The following is a 23717-nucleotide window of genomic DNA, read 5'->3' as shown; positions in this document are numbered from 1 at the left end:
CTAGCTGCATCCTTTCAGATTTCCGGCTTTACTTGTGTTTCTTGAACTCATGCTTCATTCTTCTTGCCAACGTCCCAGCTTCAGGATTTTGGTTCCTGTTTTGCAAGGATCACTGTGCAATCCACAAGAGTTTGACCCTGCTCACATGTTTTCCAAACATGCTTGTGTCAGATGAAATCTTCTGCCTAGCAAGTACATACCTAAGCTCCAGGCAGCCTAGCTGTAGGGCCATCCCCTCACTCACTTTGCTTGCATAAAGTTGCATGTATTCACTTCGGAGCTGAAAGATACAAATAACATGGTCAGTTAAGGATCCCAGGTCTCTAGCAGTGCTCACTACTCTTTCAAAAAACCAAGATAACTGGGTATTATTGCACAGAGACAAAACACTAAGGGCTTTAAATGAAATGCATTTAAATAATAAATATTTATTCATTTAAATTACATCTTCAGCTGAAGCATGCTGGCTGGGCAATTCTTGGAGTTGCGGTCTACATGTTTTAAAGTTATCAAGTTTGAAAAACATTAACAGATTAACAGATTTGGAAGGTACCTTGTAGGTCATCTAGTCCAACCTCCCACCAAGTAGGAGACCCTACACCATTTCTGACAAATGCCAGTCCAGTCTCTTCTTCAAAGCTTCCAGTGACGATGCTCCTACAACTTCTGAAGGCAAACTGTTGAACTAGAACAGGGGTCCGCAACCCTTAAACTACAGACCAGTACCGATTCATGGCCCATAAGGAACCAGGCTGCAGAGCTGGAGGTGAGCAGTGGGTGAACAAAACTGCACATGCATGGAATCTAGCTTACGTGCTTCCCACCCCACTCCATTGAATAATTGTCTTCCACAAAACTAGTCCCTGGTGCCAAAATGGTTGGGGGCTGCTGACCTAGAGGATGTGATGAAGTTGCATTAGTAAGCACAATGGAGGGTGCAACCTCACACATTCAACACAGTTACACCAGAGATAGCTCTTTAAACAGAGACTGCAGTCCTCGGAGACCAACCTGTTGGTAGAAGTACAGAAGCGTTGTCCGGTCCTCTTGGAAGCGTTCAATATAATCTTCAGGGAGGTAGCGGACCTGGAGGTCATACCTTAAACAGCATACCAAACTTTAAGTTAAACCAGCATTCTTCAAGATTAGTGCTTAGATTTAGCAGACTACAAAATCTGGTTTCCCCAACTAGCAATGTCTTATTGCAGTTCTCTTTTCCATAACGTCACTTCCACTGTTAGTACAACTTGCATTAATTTTACATTAGTATTATATGGATATTTTTACTTAGTTTCTTCCTCTATCAAGTTTTATTTTAATCACTGTATCGTAGTTTCATTGATGAATTGTGTTTGTTTCATCGTACTAATAAAATTAAAACAAACAAGACTTGCTGGGGGAAAACAAGCATGCTAAGATAGCCCAGAAAAACTGGACTTCGACCCTGTTTCTCTCCTCCCTTAGTGCACAAGAATGAAGCTAATCTGGAAATATTGGTCTCATCCATTATCTCTGAATAGAGGTCAAAAAGGTTGGTGAGAACAGGATGGTTACAAAAGGGACTATATACCTCCATTCAGCCTCAAGGTGCAAACATTCGTATTTGTCCTGGACTTCACCAACTGTCATGTCTGGATGAAGCCAGTGGATCTCATCCGATTTCACATGCTTCAGGCGTAATCCATAACACTCAGCAAGCTGTATATCAGGACCAATTCTTCCACTCTGTAGAATTGACTTTATTACTTCCTATAAAAGAAAAATCCAGATAAATGGCAGGAAGGGAAGAAAAACATAACAAGGTTGTGAGAAACTTCTGAATGTAAAAGACATTCTGAACAGAACAATCTCGTAAATCATATGAGCATTATTTTAAAAATAAACCAGATATCTACCTTCTATTCAAATTTAATCTGGAAACATGCAAGAAGCATATCTAATTAAAAAGAAGAGTCAAAGGGAAAAGAAATCTGACCAGGGAATTCTGGGAATTGAAATTAACACATTGTCAAGTTGCCAAGAAACATTGTAATATATGCTCCTCACTAGCAACACACTAAAAGACATTTTGGCAACCCACTAATGTCACTTTGGACGTCGTTTATAATCTTTCATGCATACAATTATTTTGCACATTCCTCCTTGGACCCAAGAATTAGCATCTGAATGAGAGGAAAAAAGTGGGAGATCTCACATTTGTTTATTTTGTTTTTCTGGGGGGAAAATGGTGTTATAACCCTATGAAAAGGGTCCCTAAAGTCTTACAAAACCTAAGAAGAGAGACAATATATTCAGAAGAGGATGAGTTGAACATATTTTGAATTTAAGAACTGCTTTGCTATATAACACCCCAAATACATCCATTTCAGCATTTTATTCTTAAGAACAGTTCATTTTCTAGAATATTCAAAAACCATACAGACAACACATCTTTTTTGCTTTGTCCCAACTGCTAAATTGAGAGGTAGACTGCTTCTAAACAGATGTGTTCCATTTAGCTACATTATAATGTTCTCTGAATATTGAAGCTTATATTGCCAAAACATCATTATTCATGTACAAGAGAGAGAGTAGCAGTTTAGATTTAGCCCTACAGTTGGCAAAAGTTCTAGAAATATTATGAAAACTAGATTATATAAATTAAACAAACATATCTTCCCAAAATTGGATTTTTGTATGTGCATGTGTGTGTATAATAATCCAACAAGGACAAGGATACCTAAGAATTTTACTGATTCCACTTTTCTCTCAGGGTTAATCTTTGTACAACCCTGCTTTTCTCAATGTCTGGTTTGCCTAGTGTTGAGGTAATTCCCTGTTAGGAGAATGAGCGCACACAGGGAGACGTAGTGAGAGTAGTGAAGAATAACACACAAACAGCACACAGATACACTGTATAGTAAAATGTAGGTTTTTACTTCCAATAAACGTCCAAACAAGCAGTCCAAGTCATTCACAGTTAAAGCAGTCAGTGTTCAGTCCAGGGATAATCCAAATTACAAAGTCCAGTATCATAAACCGTTCAGTAACAGACTTACATCAAATCCAAGAATAACAGTCAATAGGGAAAAATGGAGAAACGGCAACACTCTCCAGAACAGAACAGGAACAAGACAACCCAGGTTTCTGGCTCCATCTTATGGCCGTTTGAGGAACCACACCCAATTCCAATTTTAGCATTCCCTTAAAGAGGCAGTATTAAAATGTCTATCCTGGTTTATATATTTTCCAACCTAACTAACTGTTAGGTGACTTACATTCCTAACATTCTCCCCTTTGGGTAGGACAATATATACAACCTTACATTCTAAGTCCATAATCCTCACAGCAAGCCTTTACAGAGCCTTGGGTTTTGTAAAACGATATGCAATGTGATTTTCTGACATACAGTATTCCAGCTTAATCATCTTACTTTGTACACTTTGTCCCACATTTAAATATCTTAAATCTGTGTGTTTTGATCTTGTCTTAACAGCAATACTTGAAACCATCTGCATTGCTGATTGGTTATCTTCATAAACAACAATAGAATCTGTTACATCAATTCCCATGTCAATTAATAGTTGCTTATAATAAACTAAATCTGTACATAATAAAGATAAACATGAGAATTCAGCCTCCATTGTTAACAAACTTAGATGTTTCTGTCGAATAAACCTCCATCCAATCAACACCTTTCCCAATAACACTACAGTACCTGATGTAGATTTATGTGTATTTATGTCTGTAGCAAAACTTGCATCGGCATATGCAGTTAAACTCAGTTCATCTTTAGGCTCCAAATACAATGCATAATGCATTGTTTGTTTCAGATATCTTAACACATGCTTAAGCAGCTTGCCAGTGCCTTTCAGTTGGCTCAGCATTAAACCTAGCTAATTGGTTAACACTGTATGCAATATCTGGCCTTGACCTATTATTGAGATAAGATAAACTACCAATCAAGGACTGATAAATGTTCTTATCAAAAACAGGACTTTGAACATCACTGTGGCTAAACTTCTGGTTTACAAAGTTCCATTTTAAATTTTTTTAGTAATTGGTTAATTTTATCTGCCTGCGAGATTTTGTATCCTCCCCTAGTTCTATCTATCTTTAAAACAAGATATTGTTTGATTTCTCCTAACTATTTTATCTTAAATTTCTTCTCTAACAGTGAAATTATTTTAGTAGCTTCTTGTTCAGTTTTGGTGATTAATGCTATGTCATCAGTAAACAATAGCAACAATGACACTACACCATTACTTTCTCTTTTAAACAAACATGGATCAGCCATGCCAGCTACAAAACCTATCTTAGTTAATTCCTTAACTGTACACTGGTTCCACTCATATCCTGATTGCTTCAAGCCATAAAGATTCTTTTTCAATCTCCAGCAATCAGTTGTATTATTTTTTTTGATACCTAAAGGTTTCTTTAAATAAATAGTGTGTTGCAACAGTGCATGCAGATATGCCGTCTCTACATCTAAATGATTTATAATGTATTTCTCCTTAGCTGCCCACACTAATGCTGCCCTTAATGTAGTAGCTTTCAGACTAGGTGCAAACACCTCATCATAGTCATTTGCTGTCTGATTGAACCCTTTTGCTACTAACCTAGATTTATAGGTAACAGTCCCATCTATACCTGTCTTCAGTTTATAAATCCATTTACACCCTATGGCATGTTTACCTGGTGGTAACTTAACATTTTCGTATACCTCCAGTCTTTTTAATGATTCCAGTTCCTTATTCATTGCTTTCTGCCAAGCAGCCTGATCCTTAGCAGGATACAGTTTCAGTTCATTATAGTTACTTGGAACTGTATTCACTTGGCATACAACACTAGCCTGATATCTATCAGGTGGTCATGTTACTCACGTTGAACATCTAAGTAATACTGGTGGACTCACCTGTTCCACCTGCTCCTGTTCTTCTGTTCTTTCTTCTGCAGAAAGACATTGAACACATACCTTGGTGATATATACACTTGTGCATCTTTTAATAAGGGGTATTCTGTTCATTTAAATCTGTGTTTTTCAAATTTGGCAACTTTTGAAGATATGTGAAGTTCAATTCCCAGATATCCCCAGCCAGCATTCTGAGGAATTCTGGAAGTTTGAAGTCCACCCATGTTAAAACTGCCAAGTTTGCTTGTTTTCTTCTGTTCAATGGTGTCTGATTCTCAGAGACTGCTGGACAAGATTTTTTAGAAGCGGTTTGTCATTGCCTCCTTCCTAAAGCTGAGAGACAGTGACTGGCTCAAGGTCACCCAGCTGGCTTTATGCCTACAGTAGGACAAGAACTCATGGTCTACTGGTTGCTAGACTGATGCCTTAACCACTACCCCAAAGTAGCTTTCACCAAATTTGAGGAACACTGATATAAACCAGAAGGACATGGATCCAAGCCCATTGCAAGAAGCCCTCAGCCAATGCAATTGATTCACAAAACTCACCCGTATCTCCGTCATGACTGTACATTTCACCAGTTTGAAGTTCTTGCCCATGTTGAAGCTGTTGCTATGGAAACAAACCTTGAGGATCCGAACTTCATCCTTGTCGATATCAATGGGTACAGCAACCATGGTGGACTCTGAGGGCCCTGCCAGGCTGAAGCAACTGCGGAGAGAATTTGCTCTCAGCCGGCTCAAGGCTTCCGGCAGTCCGGACATCATCATGAGCAATGCAGTGCTAACGCTGGATCATTACCTCCTGGCAATCAGAAAGAAAACAGTACAAGAGTCAGCAAGAAAATGAATTTGCCAACCTGGACACCAATGTATCAATGCACAGATTTCTTGATCCTATATTACTTTTTATATATTAAAATAGTTTTTCCATTAAAAAAAGAAGTATCAGTTAGCCTGCTGAAAGCCAAAGCATCAGCTCTGGAAGTTTATTTATTTCTAAAAGTGTTTTAGGCTCCAAAAGATTGTTTTGAAAATAAAAGTGGGGGATGGTTATAGCTAAGTATTTTATCTGGAGACATATCTGCCTGCTTTGGAAAAAAAAACCCTGATAGCTTGGTTCTGTGGGAGACCAACTGGGAATAATAGAGGGGCTGGCAAAGAACCTTCTGTTCTACAGAACTACCAACATCCTCCACTGTAGTCAGTTTGAGATGAGGAAAGTCCTCCTCCGGCACCTATTTTCAGGAGATGCCTGCAACTTGTTCTTAAAATCTCAAAGGTACCCTTTAGAAGAATATAGCACTGAACATCTGCAGTCTCTCCCATCTGGATGAAAAGACCTAGTTGAAACGGTCTTGTTGTGGACATCAAAGGAGGTAGAAATAATGCAACATTTTCCCATTATTAACGATTTCCCTCAAAACCTCAGAAACCCATTTGGGAAGAAAAGAAAAGAGGCTGTGGTTCTAGACACTGTATTATACATTCCTTGAAGCTTTATGAAAAGTAGTGGATGATTCTGAAGTAGCGGGCTCTGAAGATGAAAAAAACCTTTTTATAGCATTTATATAAGGGAAAAGGGGGCTAAGCAGAGAATTTGAGGAAGCACATCTCAAGCAGCCCTTCAGGATGAATCTCCCAGAGCTTACACCTATAAGGTTGGGGACTCAGACCTCCAATCAGAATAACAGAACTGAAAGGGACCATAGAGGTCTCCTAGTCCAACCCCCTGCACAAGCAGGAGATCCTATACCTATGGTAGTGAACTTATGGCACGTGTGCCAAAGATGGCATGCAGAGCCCTTCCTGTAGGCATTCACACTGTTGCCCCAGCTCAGCCCCACCACACATGCACACCTGCCTCCCTCCAGCCAGCTGGCCTTCGGGTCTCTGCCATGCATGCGCAGAGGACGGGGGGCGGGGTGGATGCACGGGGGTGGGGGTGCAGGCGCATGCATGAGGATGCACAAGCACGGGGAGGGCGCACCTTGCATTTACATGTGAGCACTTGGGACTCAAAAGGTTCGCCATCACTGCCTTATAGCATTCTGCACAAATGCTGTCCAATCTCTTTTTAGAAACCTCCAATGATGGAGCGCACATGATTTCTGAAGGCAAGCCATTCTACTGGTTAATTCTTCTCACATCAATCAAACATCCACTGGCACTGACCCCGCCCCCAAGGCTTTGGGTATGATAGGGCTGTAACAATCCCAGAGAACAACAGTTGGCAAACAGTGGGCTGCAGCCCACTGGTGGACTGTGAGAAAATTTTGGTGGCCCGCAGAGAAATCTCACCCCCAGAGCACCCCCTCAAAGCAATTAATCCAGGCTGCGCAGAAACACAAGGCTGCGCCGCCCACATGGCCCACAGGAACCCTCCTTGCCCATTCACTCCTTACCCGGCAAACTTGCCTGCTAAATTGCTATTTTTCCTTTTTCCAACCATCAGCTGTTCCGCTGTGCCAGGAGATTTAGATTAGCTAGGAAGCAGGAAATGGTTGGATTTCTTGCTTTCTAGCTAGCCTTTAGATCTGTGGCTCTGCTTTCAAGCACAGCCGAATCTCCCTTAGGGCTGAAGGTTCTATTATTCAGTGCAGACTCACAGCAAGCAAATTTTATGTGACAGACTAAGCTATCCTGTCACATGATCACCAACCCACACCCACAAATTAGGACACACCCACAGAACCGGTTAGTGGTCCCTGGGATTTAAAATTATGAGTTTGGTGGTCTCTGAGGTCCAAAAGGTTGGCGACCCATGCTATAGAATACCCCCTCTCAAAGCCATCGTTAAGCACCCCTTTCCCTTCATTGGTTTCCAGACTTTGACCAGAAGGTGAATCTAAGGATCATTTTAATATCCTACACTACCCTAGCAAATTGTAAAGGGTCCTTAGACTGGCTCGATTTGGAGAACTGTGGTTGCCTTCAAGAGCCCAACAAACTTCCCAAATTGAGGAAGGGGCTATACTGAAGGGCATTTTTGCTACCCCCTGACCCTCTCCTGTTCAATATAGAGGTGAACTCTTTCTGCTTTCCAGGGAGAAATCTTCCTTTCTGTCTTGCTTGGATCTTTTGCCATAACGTTATGAGCCTGTGCACATGCCTGTGCCCTGAAAAACATGTGTTTTCTTTCCGCTCTTGCTTTCACATGCACCCCTCCTCCAGAGAGTCAACGCTACTGAATTACAAATTGTTCTAAAATAAGGGCAACACAACCCACGGAAAAAAGTAAATGTTCTTCACTTATCCTTAACAAGGAGACTGCCGCGGTCCATGGACCAACATGCTCACTGCAGAGGCAGCCAAATATTAGATAGAGGTATTAGAGGAGAATGAGACAAAGAAGTGCAGCAGGCTGCCAAAAATGTGATTTCTGCTTCAGTGTTGATTTCCCTGAGCCCAGCTAAAAGTATGCACTGTGGATGTAGACTACCTGTATTCCAACACAGAATAGCCTCAAGCAGCAGACAAGAATGCAAGATGGGAAGTTCAAGCAGTGGAACTGGAGATACACACACACACCACTCTGCAAACAGCCATTTTCATTTCTAAAATGTCATATCCCAAAGATGCCTTTGTTTACATTCATCTTTATACACAATTCTGCAGGGCAAGAATTTGGTCAATTCACTTGCAGATGGCTAGCAAGAGTCACATGCCCACCGGTGGAGACTCATTGCTATTACAGAGCCCTCCTTTGCTTTCTCCTCTCCTCCTTCTCCTTACTGTTCCTTGCTCTCTTCAACTATGCAAGCTTTTTCAGAAGCCAGGAGAATTATCCCTGTACTCCTCTGACTTGACCTAGTCTTCTGGGGTGCATTGGTCCCAGAGGGAAAGGACAATACCCAAGGATGGTAGGGAAACAGTCCCATTTAGGAGCTCCTGAACTTTGGGTTGAGTCCAAGCAGGGTAGATCTTGGCTGAATGTTAAGGCATTTCAATGCAACCATGAAAGCATTTCCGTAGGAGATTTCCTGCACTGAGCTAGATCTGAGCCTTCCCCACCACCACACACACACCTCCGTTTTTGTTTTTTGTTTTGCTACACTAGCACTTCCTCCTTCACCATCTGTACCACTTCTCTGCATTAGTAGCATCCAAAGCATCTGATCAGGCCCTGTGCAGGGATGTGTTGTTATTATTCATCTCTTGCAAAGTTAGGCAGGAGAGGGCAGCTCCAAAAATAAGCCATGTTTGCCTGGTGGAAGCGTCCATATATGTCTGGATTCCTCCCCTCCCTTCCCCCCGACTCAGGGAATAAACATAGCACTCTCACACAACAACAAACCTCACAATGATCTCTTTTCTGATATAAAGTAATGTTGCACTTCTCGAATTTCCGTCGGATAAACAGCTGCCCAAACAGCGGGAGCTTTGCAGGAAGTAAATGGGTACTTTCAGATACTGCTCTTGCTCCAAGTGGGCACTAGAGGGTGTCAAAGCCTCACAAACCCGACCTTTGAGCACCATATACCAAGGTGGGAGGCATCTGATCTGCAAGAAAGTGTGATTCTCACAAGTACAGACACTTCCCAGGGGACCTGGAGTGGGTTGGCTGAGTTTCTCCAAACTGCTGCCACTAACTGATTTTTGCCAATTTCAACTCTCCATCTGGTACCCAGAGCAGTTCTGCTTCTTGTTTATCAGGACTCTAAGCAGGAGCTCTGGGATAAGAGAGGGAGATATGCTCCATTATCTGCTTTCACATGTTCCTTTTTCCCTCTTCAAAATGTTTTGCAGCTTCCTGGGGAAGGAAAGAGACAACTAATGCAGCTGTCTTGCAAAGGGCTTCTCAACCTTTTGGGGGCCCTTCAGGAGATGGAGAAGAACTGCAAAAGATCTCCCATTATCCCTCTTCATCACTCAGCTAGGGACAAAACACATGCCAGGCTGAAATCTGCTTTAGTGGAGTATCCCTTCTTACTTCTTACAAATTATAATTACAGTTTTAATCTTAGAGCAATCAAGTTTTGCTAGGCTGGACTGAGACAATTCAGAGAGCTCAGCTTGATTTTATCAACATCCAAACACTAAACTACACTCAGTGGACCAAGATCACATTGGAAACATCAGAGCAATCACAAAGGGACCTTACAGAACAAATAAAAATATGCAGTCATACAATTTGGTCTAGTCTAGCATCTAGTCTAGCACTGTCAATGGCTCAAGATTTCAGCTAGGGCAGGGGTGTCAAACTCAAGGCCTGGGGGCTGGATCTGGCCCACAAGATACTTAGATCAGGCCCGCGGGACCACCCTGGAAACAGCAAAGGAACAGCCTGTGGTGCTTCTGCCAGTAAAAATGGAGCTCAGGAGGGACGCATGCAGCCTTCCTGAGCTGCGTTTTCAGTAGCAGAGGGTTGCAGGAGGGCATCAGTCAAAAATGGAGCTTGGGAGCCAGTTTTTGCTGGCACAGCATTTGGGCCACCACAGGCACCCTGAAACAAGTGGCGTTGAGCTGGCCACGCCCACCATAGTGACGCCTACATTGCCCGCCCCCCAAGGTCAAACACAACCCTGATGCGGCCCTGGCTGAAATAGAGTTTGACACCCCTGAGCTAGGGAGTTTCAATGGGCTTTAAGAAGTGTCTTTTTCTGAATATGCTGGTGGACTGAAACTGGGAAGTTCTATGCTCTTCCTTGAAAAGATGCACCCTTTATGGTTTAAACAGGGATTTACCACTAAATCACACTCTTGATCCTTCTCCTTTTGACACTGCTGTCTTCCACCATGAAAGAAACTACAGCACCCATTAAACTTAGTAGTGTGTTATTAAGTTGCAAACGTATTCATTTTGTACATCCCAAACCTATAAGGCCGGAATGGGTTACTTGTGGCATATCTGGTCATTTGCATTATTTTAAATAGTTGTTGAGGCCACTTGGAGGTTTGTCTGTATCGTCAAGATCACCTGAGTAGTGCAAATGGATGTGGAGCCTTCTTGGAACTACTGAAATTACTGTTCTATAGACAGGAGATAGATGGTGTATGATGTTGCATTCTCAGGTGACCCTGAGGCACAGATAAAACCTCCAAGTGGCCTCAATGACTGCCTAAAAGAATGAAGATCACTAGCTGTCTGCAAGGAATATAAATCCTTCCATTCCCCACCATCCAGTTAGAGCTGAAGAATCTTCTTGGATGAGAAGCGAAATGTCTTCAAAGAAAAACCAGAAAGTCCAGTTGCCTCTTGAAAAAGAACCTTTGGGACAACCATGACCCGGATGTCTGAGAATCTCCATAGACAGCTCCAATGAAAATTCTACAAGCTATCTGAAAGTGTTAGCACAAATTTTGACCTCTTCATATATGGTCTAACTCCATATTCAGGTTGATGCCTGTTGGAGCTATAAAGGTTTCTACAATAAGAAAGAAAAATGCTTCAGGGTTGTGAAGGTTCAGTTTATCGCCAGCAAGTTTCATCCTGCTTGATTTTTTAACCTTTTCTCACTGAAATCTAGAACAGTATGCTGTTTCTCTCCCCCCGTTTAATATTGGCAATTCATGAAAAGCCACTTTCAGCTTCCCTACCTTGTAATTGCATCATTTTCTGCTATGACCAGATTCTTATTGCAAAAACTAAAGAGAGGGAGGAAAAAAAAACCCTCCTTATTTGACAGCAAGCCAAACCCTGAATTGCTAAGAGCAGACTTGCTGTGTTAATGGACCTGCTGAGGAATTGGCTGACCTAATCCACTCCACATCTTCTCTCTAGAGAGCAGGCTTAAGAATGCCTGTGCATACGATAATGGAGCAAAACCCATCCTGGTTTTCCTGTGTAGCTAGGCTGTCCTTGGGCACCTGATGACAGGTGTCATGTCCCCGTGGGAGCCTGAATCTGCGGAGGAAGACGAGCCAGAGTTGGAGCTGAGGGAGACCAAGGGGGCAGCTTTGTTGGCTTCGGAGGAATGTGGGGAGGAGACATGCCCCACAGGAGGGGCGTCTTGCTAGCAGGGAGGAATGGGGCCAGGACGATCAACAGAGGGCAGGCAGTGGAAATGAGGAGCAAAGGAGTTCAGGCAACGAGCAAGAACCACTCCCTCCTGATCCCTGAGCACAGAGAGTGGAGAGGAGGCAAGAACAGCACAGACTAACCTGACGACTCGGAAGGAGAGTGCCCCGCTCCTCTTTACAAGGCACACCTAGGTATTGAGCCTTAAGGAGATGCTGTGGGGAGGGGCATTTGTCAGGAACAAACACTGAATTCATGGAGTTTTGTGTGCCATTGTGGACATTTGGAGTTTCCTGGACTTCTTGCTTTATTTCTTGTTTCCTGGATTAATTACTTATTAATTAATTATTTGTGGACTTCAGCTCCCAGAATTCTTCCTCCAGTCATGTTACCTCAGGAATTCTAGGAGTTGAAGTCCACAAGTCTTCAACTTGCCAAGTTTGAAGACCCTTGGTTTACAGCATCCCTTTAAGAAGATGGGCAGTTCAGAAATGCGTAAAATAAATAAAACCTTAAAATGATAAAAAAAATGTACAGGTTGTTCTCGACTTACAGCAGGTTCATTTAGTGATCAAAGTTACAACGGCAATGAAAAATGTGACTTATGACTGTTTTTACACTTACATGGCTAGTCTAGTGAAGAGAAGGACCATGTTCCAATATTTGAGGAGCTGCCATAGAGAGGAAGGGGTCAAGCTATTTTCCAAAGCACCTGAAGACTAGTCAAGCAATAATAGATGGAAACGGAACAAGGAGAGATTTAACCTGGAAATAAGGAGAAACTTTTTGACAGTGAGAACAATCAACCAATGGAACAGCTTGCCCTCGGAAGTTGTGGGAGCACCATCACTTGAGACTTTCAAGAAGAGATTGGACTGCCATTTGTCAGAAATGGTGTAGGGTCTCCTGCTTGGGCAGGGAGTTGGACTAGTTCAGGGGTCGCCAACCTTTTGGACCTCAGGGACCACCAAACACATAATTTTAAATCCCGCAGACCAGAGACCCTGGAACCCCACCTCCCAAAAAAGTCTGCAGGAAAATTCCCCATCTTGTTTTCCTACCGATCAATCATTCTTTATCTGGGATTGCGGGATACTGTCTCCAGCTCCATTCTTGGGGGAGGGGGGGAGGGGGAGAGAGAGAGAGAGAGAGAGACTTTTGGCTTCATGCAAGGAAAACAGCAGAAGCAGCAGAAGTCTTTCTTTCTCTCCCCCAAACTCCACCAGAAATGAGTCTTTGCCTGCACAGCCTCTTGGAGCAGGATGCCTTGCAGGGTCCCAAAGACTCATTTCTGGTGAAGTTTGGGGGAGAGAAAGAAAGACTTTTGCTGCTTTCCTTTTGGCATGCAGCCAAAAGCAGAAGAAGAAAGAAGCGGAAAGAAGCAGCCCCAATGGCCAGGCGAGCTGCGTGGGGTGAGTGGGGCAAGTTCCCCCCCATCCCTTTCCCCTCACTACCTCATGTTTTTTGCAATGCAAGTGACACAAGCCTTGCGTTCCCACTGGCCATGTGAACAGCACAGCCTTGTGTTCATGTGCAGCCTGGATTAATTGCTTTGGGGAGTGCTTTGGAGGTGACATTTCTCTGTGGACCACCAAAATTTACCACCAGTGGTCTCTGGCCCACTGGTTGGTGCCCACTGGACTAGATGACCTACAAGGTCCTTTCCAACTCTGATTATCTGTTATCTGTTAACTGTTGCAGTATCTCCATGGTCCATGTGATCAAAATTCAGGCGCTTGGCAACTGAGCCATGTTTGTGATGGTTGCCATGCCTTGGGTCATGTGATCCCTTTTTGCAACCTTTTACTAGTCAATGAGAAAGCCAGGTTCACTTAACCACTGGGTTCCTAACATCACAACTGCAGTGATTGATTCAACAACTGTGGCAAGAAATGTTGTATAATGGGGCAAAATTCATTTAATAACTGCCTTGCTTACCAAAGAAAAGTTGGGCTCAATTGTCAACGATTGTACAGGACTGTACCTGTATATATATAAATCTTATAGCAGCCCAGAATCATAATGTCAACCCTGAAGCTGGCTCTAAAGTCTCAAAATGGCCTCAGTTAGGCCACCTTCAGGGCTGACACATAACCACAGTGATCAACATAACCAAGAGATTAAGGTTTCTTCATGCATCTGGGCTCCAGACTCAAACCCAGAAACACATTTTCAGGATTTATGGAAGGCCAACAGGGATGGGGCAAATCTAATCTCTGGAGGAATGATGTTTCAGAGGCCAGGTGCCACAATTGAAAAGACCCATCTCCTAGGCCCCTCCAGCCAGTTCTTTGGTGGATGGGGCCAGGGGTGGGATTTAGCCAGTTCAGCCCAGTTTGGGCGAACTGGATTAAATTTACATCTGGTTCACCGAGCCAGTAGTTGAACCAACTGGCTGGCCATGCTCACCCCTCCCCTCCCCTCCCCGGAGCCTCCACATGGCCTGTTTTGGATGCAGGTAAGTGCAGGGTCCACACGGATGCTCTGGGAGGGCAAAAGATGGGCTGAACCGGAAGTTCCGGAAGTCCAGAAATGGGCCTGTTTCTGGCTTTCAGAAGCCTGGAGCCTGGGGGAGGCTGTTTTCGCCCCCCCAGAGGCACGAGAGAAGCCTCCGAACTCTGGGGAAGGTGAAAAATGGCAGAATCAGAAGTTCCGGAAGTCCGGAAATGGGCTTGTTTCTGGCTTCCAGAGGGCCTCAGGAGCCCAGGAGAAGCTGCTTTCAGCCTCCCAGAGGCCCAAGGAAAGCCTCTGGACTCTGGGGAAGGCAAAAAATGGCCCTCCTGGGAGTTCTGGTAGGCCACGCCCATCATGGCCATGCCCATCCAGCACCCGGGCACAGAACTGGTTGCTGGGATTTTTGAATCCCACCCTTGGATGGGGCCCACAGGATGTACCTCTTGTCTGATTGGATGTGAAGTGTAAAAAACTTGAGAGAGACAGTACTATAAGTAATCTGGCCCCAAGTCATGAAGGGCTTAAAGGTGACTATCAGCACCTTGAATTGCATCCAGAAGCACAATGATAATCAATGCAGCTCACAGAACTGAGATGTCACATGTGCAAATATCTATCTCTGCCTCTCTGTCTCTCTATCTACCTCTCTACCTCTATCTCTATAACCGTTGATGGCCTATATATAAACCGCTATATTCTGCAACAGTATCAGCTTCTACATGCTCTTCTAGCCCCAGGTAGAGTGCATTGCACAGTCCAATCTAGAGGTCATTAGGGTAGGAATGACTGTGAGTTGGGCATCTCAATCCAGCAAAGAACACAACTGACAGACAACCCAAAACTGTGCAAAGGAGGTCCTAGCCACAGCTACCTCCTGCTCCTTGAGCAGACATTCTGAGTCCATCACACCATGAGTCATCTTAATTGCCTCCCTCCATCTCACTCCCAAGGGCAAGCTGTGTTAAAGCATAAAATACCAAAAGAGTTTCAAGGTTCACAAAGACTGGTCCTGTAATACCCATTTTTCAGCTTTTATAAAAGCCCCTATTTCTAGTTTTAAAACATGGCATGTACATCTATTCAACTGAATAGATATTTGATTATAACTACCGATACTAATTTCTTTTCAAAAGCATGGGCAGAGGGACAAGGCTGAAAGTTATTTTATAGATGTATAAAAGTACATAATTGGAGCAAAAGTAAAAAGATACTTATGTTTAATATGCTGATGTGATCTGAACTAGGAATGACTAACTAAAAATGGTCTTAGTATATAATTCATAAAAGCTCTTAACATAAGGCTGTCATGGAAACTTTTTATCCATCCATCCATCCACCCACCCACCCATCCATCCAATTAGTTTTTATAGCCAACTGACAAATCCTTTAGGAAAACAACGTCTCCTAAAATGGCGGATGACCTTGAGAAGTTATCTCAAGTGAGTCTGAGCCTGTGACACTTGATGAAATAAACAAGGATTTTTGGATTGTGAACTTGGCTACTTTTGGATCATGATCTCTCCTGGGTTGTTAAGGCAACCTGGCAGGTGACCTGTAGTTGGGTCCATGCAGTATGGTCAACCTCTCTGAGAAAGGGTATATATTCCCTCCAGCCTGGAAAGAGGTGGTGTTGTGTGCTCTTCTCAAAAGGCTATTGCTGGACCCTTGTTTTTCTGACCTCGGAAGAATAGAAGGCTGAGTCAACGGTGAGCCTGGTGAGACTTGAACTCCCAAATTGCAGGAGCCAGCAGTTACCAGAAATAGCCTGCAGATACTGCACCACCACAGCTCTTAGTGCAATTCAAGGTATTGGTGGTTATCTTTAAAGTCCTTCATGTCATAGGCCTGGGTACCTGAAGGACCACTTATCTTCTACTATTTCTGCTGAGCCAATAAGATTAAGTACAGTGGGGGGTATCCCAGATCCCATTAACAAAACAGAAGCATCTATCAGCACTCAGGAACATGCCTTCTCTGCCATAGCATCTATCCTCTTGAAAGCATTCCTTAATTACCCAAACAGCTCCCATCTTGCTGTCATTCAAAAAGTCATTCAAAATCTGGCTATTCTCTTAGGTCTGGGGGCAGAGTGGTGGATGAGCCCCATAAATAATTTTATTGTTATTTAGAACTTGTCTTCTTGGTGTTTACTTTTTCTTTTCTTTTTAAAATTGTTCTTTTTTTAATGCAAGTATTGTATCAAATTGGACAGACACTGTCTGACTGACTGAAGAAACATAATGAAGGAGATCTGAGAAATCTATTGATATTGAAGACAAATAATCTTGGTGGTTTTTTTTTGCTATCATAAAAAGCTACACAATATTGGAGCTTAAGAAAGCTGAATGGTGGGAGATTCAGGACCAATGAAAACTCTGAATACTTTGGAATTCCCCACCACAAGTTTGACTGATAGTTTTAAAGAGGGGGAATAAGACAAATTCATAGAGAATGAGATTGTCTATGCCAAACACTCATCATGGATGGAAATATTACCTTCAGTGTTAGAGGTAAAAAGGATCAAAAATGTAATTTGTTATATGAGCATTCTGCACATTTTTTTCCAGCTTGTCAATATCCTCTAGTCTGGAATCTTGAAGCTGTTCTTTAAGAGGCTTGCTATCCCTTCATCATTATGTCATCTACAAATGTGATAATTATATTTTACCATCTCTCATCCAAGTCATTTCTAAAAAAAAATTAAACAGCTCAGGAGCTAGAACAAGGCCTTGCAATATACCACTTGACATTTGATGGGTGATTGATTACAGATAGTTGTGGGTTACAATCATTTGAACAGTTATATATCATATTTATATTTTCCCCTCTTCCATACAAGAATCTCATGAGAGTTTTGAAATGAAAGTACATCTCATGCACCACGACCCACGATCTGATAAACTGATAACATTAGCAAAAAAAAGGAATCTGGGTGGTATGGTATGATTTATTCTTGATGAACTCATGCATCTTCTGCAGAGCAATGTATTTTTTTCTGCAAATACTAACCAAATAATCACTTAATAATTTGTTCCAGACAGGGGTGGGCTTCAAAACTTTTAGCAATAGGTTCTCTGCTTGGTTGCTCGGTGGGCGTGGCCATGGTGGGAGTGACCTAGTCAGCCTCCTGCACCATGGCAGGGGGGGGAGGGGAATGTTTTTACCCTCCCCGGGCTCCAGAGGCTCTCTGGGAGCTGGAAATGGGCCCATTTTCAGCGTTCCCGAACTTCTAGGAGGCCCGTTTTTCACCCTCCCTGAGCCTCTGGGCATGTCCTTACTTACTTACCTGCATCCAAAACGGACCACGTGTGGACTCCTGGGAGGGGTGGGGTGGGGTGGGAGGGGCCAGCCAGGACTGTGCAGAATCTTAGCTAGGGGGTCTCCTGAACCCCTGCGAACCCCCAGTGGTCCACCCCTGGTTCCAGAGCTTTGTCTATTATCAATATTAAGCTGACCGATCTGTAATTACTCAGGTCTTTATTTCTTCCCTTTTGAAGATATATATACATATCTCCCTCTCCCTCCCTCCCTCCCCCCCCTCTCCCTCCTAGCACCCCTTGCTTATGATTTCTCAAAGATCACAGTTTGGAATTTGGAGATAACATTCACAAGGGTTCTCAATCAGTCCTTTGTAATGGAAGCTTATGTATTTAGTTTTCAGCTCTCAATCTATGAGGGTCTGAATGAGACTCCAATCCACAACATACACAAAACAGTAGGGAAAAAGTTTCCTTAGTGGGAAAACCACGTAATTATATTCCTGCAAGGGACCTTTCAGGTAATCTAGTTCAACTTGCTGCTCAGAACAAGATTCCCTATTGCATTTCTAAGAAATGACTATCCAGACTCTGAGGACTATCAGAAATGAAGAATTCTTCTTAAGTCAGGTGAATTCTTAAGAATTCTTCTTAAGGCAGGTGGCCAAAGATCTTAGTTGCCAGCACAACTGAAATGACAGAATCAAAAAGTTGGAGATCTTCTAGATAAACCTCCTCTGCCCAGAGAAGGAATCTTTAGACAATCCCAAACAAATTGCTACCCAAACTTTGTAGATTTTCAGTGATGGAGCATTCACAAATCAAGAAGGCAAATTATTTCAATGGTTAATAGCTCTCCTGGTAAGGCTATTCCTCCAACCTGCTTCAGTTGAGGACCTGTATACTGCAACAGTCAAAAAGAGGGATGTGAAAATATTTACAGACCCCTCACATCCCGGACATAAACTGTTTCAACTCCTTCCCTCAAAACGATGCGTTAGAGCACTGCACATCAGAACAACTAGACACAGGAACAGTTTTTTCCTGAAAGCCATCACTCTGCTAAACAAACAATTCCCTCAACACTGCTCAACTATTTACAAAGTGTACACTATTACTGTTAATCTTCTCATCACTCCTTATCACCCACCCCTCCCACTTGTGACTGTATGACTGTAACTTTGCCACTTGTATCCTTATGATTTATATTGACTGTTTCCTAGAATTATTTGATTGCTTATTGTACCCTATGACTATCATTAAGTGTCGTACCTTATGATTTTTGACTCTCGAAAAATGTATCTTTTCTTTTATGTATACTGAGAATATTTGCACTGACAAATTCCTTTTGTGTCCACTCACACTTGGCCAATAAAGAATTCTATTCTATTCTCCTTACTTCAATTTGGACTTTTCTATAAAGCTTCCATCCATTTGGATTTTGCTCCAACCTCATGCACAAGGCGGAGTAAAACACACCCTCTTCCCGGTGACAGCTCTTCAAGTATTGGAATACTTATATCACATCTCCTCTTTAGACCATACATGTCCACTTCATAAGATTTGGCCACCACATCCCTCAACCTCTTTCTTGCTCTTCTCAGCACTCTTTCCCATTCCTCAGCATTCTTCATCTACTATGGAAACTAAAACACAATATTCCAGATGTGGACTTGCCAGTGGAGCATAGAGCAGAATTATCACTTCCCATAATCTCAGTATTAACTCTGATTAAAGAATAAGCCTTGAAGAACCCTCCATCTAACTGAGGCTTTTTGGAAGGTCATTGGCAGACAGATGAAGTATTTTGCTATGGTTTTTATTTTTGCATCCTATCATTCTGCCCAAAGGGAAGATACTACAGGTATAGTTAAGCCAATGGTCAAACTCAATTAAATGCAAAATATATATTTTGTTCATTGAAGTGAAGCAGCAGAAAGGAAATGCAGAGCAGCACAAATATGTGGTTGCTTTGCACTTCCACCGCCACTGTCTGGAGTTTTACCTTCCTCTGCATCATGGTACAGCCAACCTGTTTACATTCCCCATAAAACAGGTTCATGTGCACAGGCAAACTAGGTGGCTTACATAGAGAAGGCCTGGGGTTCAATATGTGGTTAAAAATATTTTTGGAGATTGAGGGTACCATCAGATGGCAGAAACTCCCATGTTAGTCGAGGTTGAACAAAATGACCCATGAAGCTGGGCAAGAGGCAGAGTGCCTATTTATGGGGAACAGGGCACTAAGAACCTTTCACATACTGTACTTTCTCAAGCAGGATGGCTATTATTAATCATGCTTCACCATATTACTGATTTTTGATGCCAGGGATTGGCACTGTGTCACCATTTCCATCCCACATAGAGTTGACACTGCTAGCAAGCAAGATGAGGAGCAATTGGTTTCCCTGGGAGACTCCTAAAATGGCCTGATGAGTGAATGAAAGACTTAAGCCCGTGGGAGGGATGCAGTGGTTAAAGCCAGCAAAACACAGTGTGCTGTTGCTTTTGTGTGGCTCTCTCCTACCTGCTAAAGAACAGCAGCTGCAGGTGGCCCTAGCTGGAATCATCCCCAGATTTAATTCACACATGAAGAATTAAAATCATTGCACATTCTGCAGAACAATCAAGGAATGATTTGGGTAGCTGTGGATGAGATCTTCCAGCTCTGGCATCAAAAGACCATCAAGTTCTACAGTTGCATTTGCCATTTCTACCTGCAGCACCTGCTCAGCAAGCCAAGCCACCTTCCTCTACTCAGGGACAGTTGGTTCACAGATGCTGTTCTCTAGTCTTTATATTGTGGAATATCTTCTGCACATAGCACAGCATAATCATTCTCTAACATGGAGGAACAATCAAACACCCAGTGAGATTCTATGGATGAAAAGGACAGAGAAGATGAAAGGGGATTCTTTATTATTTCTTTGTTTATTTAAACTAGTTATATCTTTCCATCCAATGGAAAATAATCCAAGATGATGAAGATTACAATAAGACTGCAATAAATGAGAAAAGCAAAAAGCAAACAGCAGATTTAAGAACAAATAATAAAGCACTGACTCATAACTCGTGAGTTATGACAATCTTTTAAATTGTAATTCCCATCCTTCTAGATACCATAGATTTTGGAATAGAAAGATGAGTTTAGTCTTATTTTATGCAGCAGGAAGTCCCACAGGTTCAGTGCAGTAAGAGGGGTTAAATTATAAGACCCTGGCCGACCACCAATAGAACTGGAAGGAAGGCCAAATCCTCCTTCAGCAACTTGCATGGGAAATCAGGATTCTTTGTGGGGCTATGGTGACAGTAGTGATAGAAAACAGTCTTTTTACCTTTTCCATTTTAGCGATCAGCTGAGTACCTCCAACCCCTTCAAGAGTCTCTTCTATTCTTCTTAATTGACATGATGTATTGCTCAGGATGGGGGATTTCTAAGCAAAAGGCAACCCTGGTGTTAATTACAGGTTGTCCTCTCTGCTCATCTAAAGAATACAGAAAAATGTTGATTGCTCAGCAGTGTAACTGGATGTTGGGCTTCATTTTGTCTCTCAACTTTTGGATATGGGTGTGATAATGCAGTGTTTTTCAAACTTGGCAACTTTAAGATGTGTGGACTTCAACTCCCAGAATTCCAGGGATTCCAGGTGGGGAATTGGCTGGCTGGGGAATTCTAGGACTTGAAGTCGACATACTTTAACAGAATCAAGTTTTTTTAAAAAAACGAACAGTAGGGGGTGTAGGCCAGGGCTCTCCAACCTTGGCAACTTTAAGACTTGTGGACTTCAACTCCTAGAATTCCTCAGCTAGCAAAGCTGGCCGAGGAATTCTGGGAGTTGAATTCCACAAGTCTTAAAGTTGCCAAGGTTGGAGACCTCTGGTGTAGGCAGTTTTTTCTCAAATATATCTGGTTAATATCTGTCAATATACAGTATATATAGTTACAATTATGGCCCTTTGCAATCTTGCCCATTCCCAGATGATAGACTAGTTGGGGCTTCACTTATCTCTATTTGCTTTGAAGGGAAGAGTGGGAAAAGGTCTTTAAAAATGTGGGACATACAGCTCTATATTCCTGCAAAGACTGAAGGTCCCAATAGATCAACTACTATAGTAAAGTGTGGGGAAACTTGAGTTTTCTTTTATCTTAAATCATTGCTCTTCTGTTATGTGGCCAGTAGGGTCAAAGCAGGCTAGATTGGAGAAGGCAATATGAGACAGATTCATGAAGGATGAGGAGACTATCAATGCTCCTAAAGGGGATTTTCTATTACAGTAACAACTGCTCAGAGCTGCACAATCTGTGGCTTGCTTCTGGGCCAAAAACTATCCAGTGCTTTCTTAAGAACTCTCCCTGAATACCCCACATTCCTCCTGCCAGTAGGAACTGATAACCAATCCTCCATGAGTTCCCAACTTTTTCACTCCTTCCTCCCTCCCCTTTGTTTCTCTGTAGCATATTTTCTGACCATGGCTTTGGGAGAGCTAATTCCTCAATTGTAGGGAAAATACTGTGGGGATGAGATGGGCTCCTCTCCACTGGAATGTTCAAGTTGAGGTTATAGAGCGATCCACGAAGTATGCTTTAACCAAGCAGACAATTGGACCCAAATGGTCCTCAATGCCTTCTACTGTAATAGTCAATCAGTTTTAGATTACAGGAGTTATCCCCAAGAAAGAAACATCCACAAAAAGTAGTACACAGGATAATTTCTACTTGTGAAGAAAAGAGTCTGGATAGGTGTCCAGATACAAATCTGGGAAATTATAGGCAAAATCTTCCAAAGTGACCAAGGTATCTTAAAATCCTATAAGTCTACAGTACATCCTAGACATAAGGGTCTTTCTTTTAGATGGTGAACTATTGACTGATGCTCTTGTAAAGTTATGATGTAAAACAAATCCAGTTTGTTTCTTGGCCCAGCCAGCAATTTCATTGATGTATTTAGAACTACTTGAAATTCTCTGGACATTTTTGAAGGAATAGCAAGCACTGCACTAGCCCTGTGTTCCCTAGTCAGCTACTCTAACCCTCCAGTTGTATTGGACCATAATTCCAAGAACTAATGAGGTAGCTTCCTCACATGGCAGTAAGACGATGGAGAACAACATCATTTGGACAACATCATTTGACCTGTCTTGCACCTTATGCTACCCTATTGCCCTCCTGTCCAATGGGGAATGTGGTTGCATTACCTGATCTCAAGCAAGCTTAGCACAAAAAATGAAAAAAGTGCCCCCACCGGGTTCTAAGACCTTCCCATCCTCCCCCAGCATAGCCAAATGGGACCTGTTATCTAACTCAGAATACTTCAGACTGGAGACAGCTCCAATAACTGGATGTGACTGGAGGATGAAAGCAACATGGGTTGCAATATGGATTGCAAAGATTACTCAGCATAGAAGAAGAAAAAAGAATGCAGAGATAAATTTCAGCATGGGCAATGGAAATAGTGTGAACATACCCTAAAACGTATCTTGGCAATCAGCTGGAATTCCCTCCCCTGAGTTTGGAATTTTGAACATTTGCCATTTTGATTATTTGAATATTTCTGGAGCTGGAGACAAAATGAGGCTGTTATGTTTTTCTTCTAGATTGCTAGAAGAGGCATGAGATAGGCATCATTGTGTTGGAAATTTCTTGCCCAGGCTCATTTTTATCCACAAGTTCTGTAGGTTTCTGGATGGGCTTCAGGATTATCACAGAAACTTTTAGAGCAGATATTACAGTAGGGCAAAACATGTCTACACAACAGGAAACAACTATTGTCTATCTAGGCCTTCCCTAGTCTAGCAGCTAGGCTAAAGTGCCCATCAATTATAGTTGTATCTCAATGATATGAGTGTTAAGTTTAATAAACTAGTATATCAGGAAAGGGAGAGGAGGGGAAGGCTGAGTTGTCTCCAGCTTATTCAGCAGTGTTTCTCAAACTTGGCAACTTGAAAATGTGTGAACTTCAATTCCCAGAATCCCCCAGCCATCAAGCAGCCAGCATCACAGAACTGGTGTTGACCCACCCAGCACATATATTGCCAAGTGATAAGACTGGGGGCTCATACAATACATGCTGTTTTCCAGGAAAGGGACTTGCCCTTGGACTTCCTTCTGTGCATGAACACCTCCGCTGAAGATGTTACCTAGCCTGGTAATGAAA

General features: G+C 42.6%; 1 protein-coding gene across 10 annotated transcripts in view; it reads right to left on the bottom strand.

Moving 5' to 3' along the window:
• The window catches only part of PTK2B (protein tyrosine kinase 2 beta), a 111326-nt gene that overhangs the window by 44440 nt on the left and 43169 nt on the right, over nucleotides 1-23717 (bottom strand). For all 10 annotated transcript variants that reach the window (XM_087929555.1, XM_026715929.2, XM_026715930.2 and 7 more), the window contains exons 2-5: nucleotides 5440-5695; nucleotides 1571-1749; nucleotides 1012-1099; nucleotides 201-280 (exon numbers count right to left, since the gene is read on the bottom strand). In XM_087929555.1, coding sequence (XP_087785681.1) covers nucleotides 201-280; nucleotides 1012-1099; nucleotides 1571-1749; nucleotides 5440-5661 — 569 coding nt within the window. In that variant the 5' untranslated portion in view covers nucleotides 5662-5695. The remainder of the gene's footprint in view (nucleotides 1-200; nucleotides 281-1011; nucleotides 1100-1570; nucleotides 1750-5439; nucleotides 5696-23717) is intronic.

The sequence above is a fragment of the Pseudonaja textilis genome, chromosome 1, assembly GCF_049901715.1.
Source record: "Pseudonaja textilis isolate UNSWEBS1 chromosome 1, rPseTex1.2, whole genome shotgun sequence".
NCBI lineage: Eukaryota > Metazoa > Chordata > Lepidosauria > Squamata > Elapidae > Pseudonaja > Pseudonaja textilis.
Note: the sequence above shows the minus strand (reverse complement) of the source record. Positions and strands in the feature narration are given on the sequence as shown.